General features: G+C 34.1%; 1 protein-coding gene across 1 annotated transcript; it reads left to right on the top strand.

The window, feature by feature from the left end:
- Positions 1–3753: 3753 nt before the first annotated feature.
- On the top strand, positions 3754–7665 carry LOC131655040 (beta-galactosidase 13-like). The gene is made up of 12 exons (XM_058924949.1): positions 3754–4114; positions 4201–4296; positions 4378–4490; positions 4572–4875; positions 5117–5317; positions 5402–5605; positions 5681–5848; positions 5953–6131; positions 6223–6332; positions 6422–6531; positions 6612–6716; positions 6799–7665. The coding sequence occupies exons 1-12, from the start codon at positions 3896–3898 to the stop codon at positions 7516–7518; spliced, it is 2529 nt and encodes an 842-aa protein (XP_058780932.1). The 5' UTR covers positions 3754–3895; the 3' UTR covers positions 7519–7665.
- The last annotated feature ends 2319 nt before the right edge of the window (positions 7666–9984 follow it).

Below are 9984 nucleotides of genomic sequence, written 5' to 3'. Positions count from 1 at the left end.
AGATCCCGACGAGCATGTAAAACTCGTTGACGAATATTTTAACTACTTCCACATTGATGAGGCAGCAAAGTGTAAATTACCTACACTAACATTAACGAGGGTCTGCTAAAATCTGGTTGAAAGCTCTACTAGACGATAGCATTAGGTCGTGAATCGATCAATGTGAGAGCTTCGCTGCTTATTTATCAGCTCGAAAAAGGAAACCAATATTTTAACTACTTCCACATTGATGAGGCAGCAAAGGGTAAATTACCTACACTAACATTAACGAGGGTCTGCTAGAATCTGGTTGAAAGCTCTACTAGACGATAGCATTAGGTCGTGAATCGATCCATGTGAGAGCTTCGCTGCTCATTTATCAGCCTCGAAAAAGGAAACCAATGACAATATATACTCTTGGCGGAAATGGGAAGAAAAAGAGTTTTCGGTCGTACATCGACTGTTTCACGCAAGTAGTGGTGGAAGTATAAGGAGCTGGAGAGGACCTCAAGTGTTGGATATTTGAGGATGGGCTAATACAAGATAGCTTTTTCAGGCAGAAATCGGAGGGCATGGAGATCTGTAACGTGAAAGAACTATTGAACAAAGCACAAGCCTTCATTAACCTGGAGGAGAAACTTAACCTCATGAGTTGACAACTATGTCATAAAGGATGCATGGTCCAGAAGGTTATCCGAGAAAGTTCCAACTGACAAAGACAGGAATTCGATTGTAGAACTTATGGTTGGTACTAAAAATATACCCTTATGAACACTTCTCATGAGTAGATATGCCAGGAGTGAGTCAACATAGAATTCTGGAAGGTCGGGATTAGAAATCCATTACTTGTCATAAAATCTTGCAAAATTGATAAGACGAAATATTGTCACTTTCACATAGGCCATGGGCACACCATAAATGACTGCATCCTATAAAAAGATCCCATTTAGGGTTTAATAAAGGGGGTACGCTTGTTCGAGTATACTAAACGTATAAAGAGAGATAAAAAGCTTCTTCGGATAACAAGTCCCCATTGAAGATTATGGAGGTCGTCAATAATGGCGAGGGGACTAGTGGCGAATATAAAAGAGCAAGTAAGGGGAAGCTTCAACACATTGCGACCATTACCAGGGGAGCTCCTTAGGCGAACACCCCTATCAAATTGGACAATAAAGAGGAAGAATACGAAACTGATGGTCGTGTGTAAGAAACACGAAAACGCCTTCGCCAAGACCCTAGATAGGCCAATGCTCGAATTCCAAGATAATGAGAAAGTCAGGAACCCTAAATGATATATTACCTCTAGTCATAATTGCCAAGGTCGGCCATTTTAACCTGATGCAGATACTCATTGATGGTAGAAGCTCCGACATAATGTATTCAAAGTTATTTGAAAATATAGGCCTCAAGAAATAAAATTTTTAGCCTTATGAAGGGTCGGATTTGCAAGCGTTTAGCAACACGACTACTCACCCCTGGGATACATTGAATTAATGATATATGTGAGAGAAGGAATGGATGTCAAGATCGTCGACTCCCAGTTCGTTGTAGTTCACTTTAAGAGCATCTACTATCCGTCCCCATGGATATCCATTTACATCCCTATCTACAACTACATTCTCGGTAGACCTTTTTTTGAAGGCCCTTGATGTTGTGACTTAACTGATCCACCTAAAATTCAAATTCCACAACCTTCACCACGGCGAGCTGGTCACAATTAATGGTGACCTCGAAAGAAATAAAAAAGATCTACTAAACACTACAACGAGACCAAAGAAAGTGTGAAGCTATGGGGTCAATGTAGCTTCACTACAAAAAGAATTTATGAAATATTATATATATATATATATATATATATATATATATATATATGGGAGCATATCAAGTGAGAGCATTTTTAAATGAGAGATGAGAGGAAGAAATAACAATCATTGGATTCATCAAGAGAGAGAAATTAATAGCCTCATTAATGTATTAACATTCTCTCTCTTGATAAATCCAATGGTTGATATTTCTTCCTCTCATCTCTCATTTAAAAATGCTCTCACTTGATATGCTCTAATATATATATATATATATATATATATATATATATATATATATATATATATATATATATATATATTGCCGAACTAAGGGGTAGCCGAGCAAGGCAATGGCCTAAGGCCTCCAAACTCTTTTCCAATTAGTGCTATATTTAAATTAACATCTTCTCCAAACAATATTTTATAGTATTTAAATATTATAATCACCATTACTATCTTGTTTTTTTTAATAAAAAGATTAACTTTGCGTTAAATATAAAAACTACAAAACTATTTATATATGAATATTTTTATATTTTTAATTGAAAGATGCGAGAGTATTCGTGACTGGATTTTTTTAGAAATTAAAAGTCTTTATTAATTGATATTGTCGTGTTAGAGTGTGTCCTCTCAATTCTAGTAAAAGGATTAATATATATTTTATTTATATATTAACTTTCTTTTATCTAGTTCTAATATAAAATATGCATTTTGTTTAATTTTTTCATTTTAAAATTATTGTTTTCTTATTTGTCATTATTGTAAACTAGTATTTTTACCTGTGCGATGCCCAGAAAAAATTAAGAATAAATATTTGATTTTTATAACAAAAAAATATGAATGTAAAAATATTTATATGTTTATATGTTATGAATATAAAAATAATAATAAATTAGTGGAGTGGAGTTTTTGAAATTAACAATTAATTAAGAATATGAAGAGTTTTTAGTATTGAAGGATATGAATAATTAAATGCAATTAAGTGGGATATTGATGGATTTAATGAAAAGATAGGAGGGAAATCTTGTATTTTGTCTTAATATATTAAGGATTTATTTTATTTTATTTAAAGTGCTGTCAACCAAATATTTGAATTTTCACTACTCAAAACAAAAACAAGTCGTTGAAATTTTAATTGAATGACAAAAAAAAAAGAAGCTAGTTTAACCGTAAAGTTTAGTGTCATTGAATAAATAAATTAAAAGTGCAACATCTAATAAAGAAAAAATAAAAATAAAAATTTATTATTAGAAAAATTCAAAAATATAAAATTATAAAAAAAAGTTTAAAATTTAAATAATTATGAAAATTTTAATAAGTAATTTATCAATTAAAAACTAATAATTTATTAATTAAAAGTTTAAATAAAGAATATTTTTTTATTCTTAATAACTTAAATTACTTTATAATAAAATTGGCCTTGGCCTCCATATATGTTGGACCGGTCCTATATCTATATATATATATATATATATATATATATATATATATATATATATATATATATATATATATATATATATATATATATATATATATATATATATATATATATATATATATATATATTACTTATGTACACAATTATCATTCAGTTGTTTACAATTTTTTTTATGTGAAATGCTAACATTATGTTATGATGATTGAGTGTAAAACAAGTTATTAGGACAAGCTGGTCATGAAGTATAATTGGATTGATGTTTGTATAAAATAAAATTTAAGAATTGATATATTATAAGGACTATGAAACTATGATTGATTTACATGCAAAATAAAAGAGTAATTCTAAATATGAATTTAAAGATTGCTTGTTTAATGTTATGACCAAAAATAGTATGTGGAACTCAGTTATAGGATCAAGACAAAACAATTTCGGCTAATAATTTTCAGTGGAGATACGAGGTTTTCTCCAAGCCTTATACTATGTCTGTTGTCCCTCTCACACCTCTATTTAAATGTCCTCATTGAACATTGAGAACCAGCTGCTTCTGGCACCTTCTCCCTCGAATTGAGAAGAAGGATCCAGGCCAGGTGTAGGCTCATACTCCTCTAGTTTCGAACCACCTTAATCATCAACGATCGCGTGTCACGTTTGTTTGATTCAAACAAACATGACCCGCCTTCGCACCATCGCATTCCTTTCCATATTATTAGTACTCTTACCTGCCATTGTCGCCGCAAAAGGTGGCAATGCTGGTAAGGGAAAGGCACAACATAACCGCGTAGCTAATATTCACAATGTTACTTATGATGGCAAGTCACTCTTTGTTAATGGAAGACGCGAGCTTCTCTTCTCCGGTTCCATCCATTACACTCGCAGCACTCCTGATGTATATAATCTCGTCTTTCTTTATTATATTCATCATTGATTATTGTTATAATAACAATGAATAATGGATTATGATGTTGTGTGCAGATGTGGCCAGTCATTCTTGAAAGAGCAAGACATGGGGGTTTGAATGTTATTCAAACTTATGTGTTTTGGAATGCTCATGAGCCAGAAGAAGGCAAGGTATATAATTTATAAAACCACGAATGTATGCAATTTGTTTATGTGATGTGAATGTGGTCGTAAACTTGCATTATTTTGCAGTTCAACTTTGAAGGCAACTGTGATTTGGTGAAGTTCATTAAGTTGGTTCAAGAGAAAGGCATGTATGTGACTCTCAGGGTTGGACCTTTCATTCAAGCCGAATGGAATCACGGGTATGTGTGTATGTATGTTTATACATTGTTTAATATTATTATGATGATTCTTTTAACTCGAGAAACAATTTTGTATATCAGAGGTCTTCCATATTGGCTAAGAGAGGTTAAGGGGATGGTATTTCGTACTGATAATGAACCATATAAGAAACACATGCAAGCATTTGTAGGAAAAGTTATACAAATGATGAAAGATGAGAAACTCTTTGCTCCCCAAGGAGGACCCATCATCTTGGCACAGATTGAAAATGAGTACAACCATGTCCAACGTGCCTATAAAGAGTTCGGAAAAAGATATGTCCAATGGGCTGCAAATATGGCAGTAGCTTTCGATGTTGGTGTTCCGTGGATCATGTGCAAGCAAACTGACGCTCCTGATCCCGTCGTAAGTTAATTGATTGAAATGTTTTTCATTATTTTATATATACAATTTCTTCTAGGTCTAATAGCCTAGTGGAAGAAATTTCACCACTTAAGGGTGAATAACAGAGATGTCGCAGATTCAAACTCGCCTCCCCTGCAATCAGATATTCCTGCACAGTTACCAACTGAACTGTCTTAACGACACTTTATATATACAATTTATGCACGAAAGAAAGTGCTAAGACTAATAATTTATTTGGCAGATCAATGCATGCAATGGAAGACATTGTGGTGATACCTTTACCGGACCAAATAAGCCATACAAGCCAGCTCTATGGACTGAAAATTGGACTGCCCAATACCGATCTTTTGGTGATTCTATATCTAAGAGATCTGCAGAAGATCTTGCCTTCTCAGTTGCCCGATTTTTCTCCAAGAATGGAAATTTGGTCAACTACTATATGGTAATTATTATTATTATTACTATATAATTGTAATGTAATGCAAATGGTGACTCAACTTAACTTGAATGAGTGATTGAATTGTAGTACCATGGTGGAACAAACTTTGGAAGAACCAGCTCCGCCTTTACAACAACTCAATACTACGACCAGGCTCCTCTCGATGAATATGGTCTTGAGAGGGAACCAAAATGGAGTCATCTTAGGGATGCACATAAGGCTATGCTCCTTTGCAGAAAGGCTATTCTTGGAGGTGTTCCCACTGTCGAGAAGATCAACGCCTTCCACGAGGTATAGTAAAGTTATGCATATGCAATACGCAGGAATCTTCATCGTAATAACTTTGAAACGTAACACATTGTGCAGGTTAGATTATTTGAGAAGAAAGAAGGAAATATCTGTGCTGCTTTTATCACTAACAACCACACTACTCAAGCAGCTACCATCAGTTTCAGAGGTTCTAACTACTTCTTGCCTGCACATTCCATCAGCGTCCTCCCCGATTGCAAGACTGTTGTTTTCAACACACAAAGCGTAATCATCTACCTATCTAACTTATGTGTTTATTGTACATTATTTCCAACCATCGAACTACGATGATAATTGATTGTTTCGTTCGTCATATAATGATCAAACAGATTGTATCCCAACATAATTCAAGGAACTTTGTGAAGTCTGCTGTCGCAAACAACTTCAAATGGGAGGTGTTTTCTGAGCCAATTGTAAATGCCAAGAAAGTCCCACCAACTGAGTTAAAACCAGTTGAGCTTTACACCATGCTTAAAGACACCTCTGATTACGGATGGTTCACCACTAGGTGAGGATTCATTCATTCAACCGTAAAATTGGCTCGCTCGTTGCTTCGCTATATCGTATATATATGTGAAATAATGTATTTTCTTCTGCAGCTTTAATTTGACTCAAGCAGACATGCCAAATAAGGGTGGAGCAACTCCGGTTCTTAGCATTGAGACACTTGGACACACACTATCCGCATTTGTTAATGGACAATACATTGGTAAGCACACAAACTTTAGTACTGAATAAATGGCTATTTCTGTAAGAGGTAAGAAATTTGATATGATTTTAACTTTCGGTTTTAAATAGGCTTTGGACATGGTTCCCATGAAAAGAAATCTTTTCTATTTGAGAAACCTGCAAACTTTAAGGTTGGAACCAACTACGTATCCCTCTTGGCTACCACTGTTGGACTACCAGTAAGACACTTTTCCCTTTTTAACTAACGACCACGACTAAACAAACTATTGTTAATGTTTTATTGCTTGAAATAATACAGGACAGTGGATCTTACATGGAAGCTAGGAGTGCAGGACCCGATACCATATTCATCATTGGTCTCGCCAGAACAATTGATCTATCAAACAACGGTTGGGGCCATAAGGTAAAATCGAAGCCGAATTTATTCATTTTTGCTATACATTCAAGTGAAGGCAGTGTCATAATATACAAAATTTGATTTTCAGGTTGGTCTCAAAGGTGAGGAACTTCGAGTTTTCACCGAGGAAGGATCAAAGAACGTTAAGTGGACTCCAGTAGCAGGGCCTGCGCGCCCTGTCTCCTGGTTTAAGACGAGATTCGCCACACCAGAAGGAAAAAGTCCAGTTGCTATCAGGATGACAGGTATGGGAAAAGGCATGATTTGGGTGAACGGTAAGAGCATCGGCCGTCACTGGATGAGCTTCCTTTCTCCTCTCGGTATACCAACTCAATCAGAGTACCATATCCCGAGATCTTACCTTAACGCCAAAGACAATTTGCTTGTTATATTGGAAGACGAAAAGGCCTCTCCCGAAAATATTGAGATAATGAATGTTGACAGAGACACTATCTGCAGTAACATCCGAGAGAACGATCCTGCCAATGTCAATTCGTGGGTATCTAGACACGGACAGTTCCGTGCAGTCACCAAAACTTCAGGGCCACAGGCTTCACTCAAATGTGCCACGGGCAAAAAGATTGTGGCTATCGAATTCGCAAGCTTTGGTAACCCTTCTGGTGTTTGTGGAATGTTTAACCTCGGAACCTGTAACGACGCTTCTGCTAAAAGCGTCGTTGAGAAGGAATGCTTGGGGAAAGAAGCATGTTTGGTTGCAGTGAACCGTGCAAACTTCAACATGAAAGGTGGTGATGCTTGCCCGGATTTGGTGAAGAATCTTGCTATACAAGCAAAGTGTTCTTACTAGAGAAGGGTTCGGTTCGATTTGATCATAAGAGCGGAGAGAAGCTTTAAAATGTCATTGTAGCAAATCAATGTATCTTTTATGCTTTTCACAGCTTCTTATAACTTCATTTAATTAAATATATATAAATATACAAGAAGTTTACAGAAATTTAGTTTTGTTTTGTATGATCTTGTTTGTGTGTGTGTGTGAGACTCACATCAATATCTCTCAATTTTGTTACTTATATAGTATCAGAATATGAAAACTTATTTTCCAAACAAATATGAATATACCATTATCTAATTTCTGTTCACTTATTTATATTACATATATTATATATCAATTATTCCATTCACAAATAGTAAAAAAATAACCCTTAGCAGACTTTAAGAAGGACACAGCTAGTTTTTCTCTTTTATCTCTTTTAGGATCTCAAATACTAGTTAGCATATGTGTCATTCATATCATCAGTTGGCATATTATTATCATATTTTCCATATTTATGATGGAAACAAGATGTGTGTCTATCTTCCTTGACTATTATGCTTTTCTCTCCTGTTTTGCTTACAGCTTAATGTGTTTATCATATTTATTTATAGACGATGATGTTAGTGGAAATGATATGTCAGATCACTCAGATGAGGCGGTTGTCCTTTTCATCACCTCTTTCTTTATTGATGCTGACGTGGCATACAGGTCATAAAAAATTTAAATAAAATTCAAAAAAATCCGCCTTCAATTCTAGGCTAAGGCAAATTTTTCGAAATTTTGTTTGGATTCATGATGACCTGTATGCCACATCAGCATCAACGAAGAAGGAGGTGATGAAAAGGACAACCACCTCAACGAACACGTTTGGCAATATTTGATAGAAAGGATTAGTTTGATACTGTTTGACAATGTATGGGACTAACTTGAACGTTTTAAAAGATATAGGACCAAAATAAACCCAAAGGTATTAGTACGGGACTAAAAAGAGTATTAAGCCTTTATAGATGATTCTATTTCATCTTAGTAGATACAGACTCAACAATCATTTATAACGTTTTAATTATTAAATTTTATTTTGACCATTTTATTTGTAGTATTGTAACTATTTAATATCTTGAAATAAGTTTAAAAGCTAAATTACAAGTTAGGGTTTCTGTTGAGCTTACTCGAAGTTGCGAGAAAGTTTGTTCGTAGACAAAGTTGAGAGTTGTTCAATGAATGCTTAGCCATTACAATCGCTCAGAACAAAAAATTAGTCGGATCAAAGGGTTGATGGCTACACACGAATACTTGGAGTAGAATTATTGTGCATGTGAAGAATCATTTGATCAAGGTTTTTTGAGATCTTGTTTTGTTAGCAGTTTAAAGTGTCAGCATCAATATTGTGGTTTATTGTTTAACATCATGTTGTTAACAAAACACTTATCAAAATAATCAAATATCATGATTATTTCTCAATGGTTTTAGCGCCATTAAAGGCTGGAGTAGAAAATGTAAGGACGACAGTCGAACCACTATATATCGTTGTGTATCTTTTCTTCTTCCCTTACCTCTTTTACTTTTCAAGCATTAACTACCTTGTTGTTGCATGTTTGCATTGATTGTATACCACATAAGTTGGAATTTTTTATAGCAATTTATTGCATAAGCTTAGGTCTGTGGTGTATCAATCTTATTGAAGTATCATGACTTAAATCATGTTTTATATAATGTATAAACTATGTGTTTTGAATAACTTTGTTGAAAGGCTAATTGTGTGGTCTTGTGATTAACGTGCATTCGAAGTAATCAAATGCATATATAACATCATGTACCATTTCATATGTATTATTTCATTGAGACGATTTCAAGCTCTCGTATTTTGTGTTTTGCTTTTGCACTTTTTAAAATCTCTGATTTCGTACATAGAACCTAAAATTATTTTCTAAAAAAGTCTAATTGGAAAAAGGGTATATTCGACCCTTTTTCTAGACCTTTGTTTTCCATATTCTCATCCAACACCAATTAATTGGCCTAATTGATTAGCTAATCAAATATGCGGTGCAAATAATCAATTATTTGTGTAAAAATAGAATATTTGGATAGTGACCAGTTACCAATCATTAAGAGACTATAATAGACTATAATAATCAATTATAGAATTAATTATGCATCATATAATTATTTAGCCTATAAATCCAATCGATTAGATAACTTAAAAATAATATTTTTTTGATTAAGCAGACAATCCCCTAATAAAAAAGCTAGGCTCAAAAAACTTTTTTTTGTTGTTTTAGTTAAAAAAAATTGAGAGGATTCTCAATGTTTTTAAGTGTGTGTGTGTGATTCAAGGAATTGTGTGAGCTTCAACAGAGATTTAACCATCACTAATGCACTAGTGGGTTTGACAGTGATAGAGGTGTTGTTGTTGTGTAGTGAAGTAGTTGAAGCAGACAACTAGCTATTTTGTTGCTTCAGTAATAGCAACAGCTATTATACTTTTAGTCCCACATCGTT

Source organism: Vicia villosa, linkage group LG3 (assembly GCF_029867415.1).
Source record: "Vicia villosa cultivar HV-30 ecotype Madison, WI linkage group LG3, Vvil1.0, whole genome shotgun sequence".
In the NCBI taxonomy this organism is placed as follows: Eukaryota; Viridiplantae; Streptophyta; class Magnoliopsida; order Fabales; family Fabaceae; genus Vicia; species Vicia villosa.
Note: the sequence above shows the minus strand (reverse complement) of the source record. Positions and strands in the feature narration are given on the sequence as shown.

What these genes read in the sequence shown, in the direction of transcription:
- LOC131655040 (XM_058924949.1), top strand. Translation starts at nt 3,896, where the DNA reads ATGACCCGCCTTCGCACCATCGCATTCCTTTCCATATTATTAGTACTC. An exon ending in CTGACGCTCCTGATCCCGTC is followed by an intron (nt 4,876 to 5,116) that starts GTAAGTTAATTG and finishes TTTATTTGGCAG; the next exon opens with ATCAATGCATGCAATGGAAG. An exon ending in TACGGATGGTTCACCACTAG is followed by an intron (nt 6,132 to 6,222) that starts GTGAGGATTCAT and finishes TTTCTTCTGCAG; the next exon opens with CTTTAATTTGACTCAAGCAG.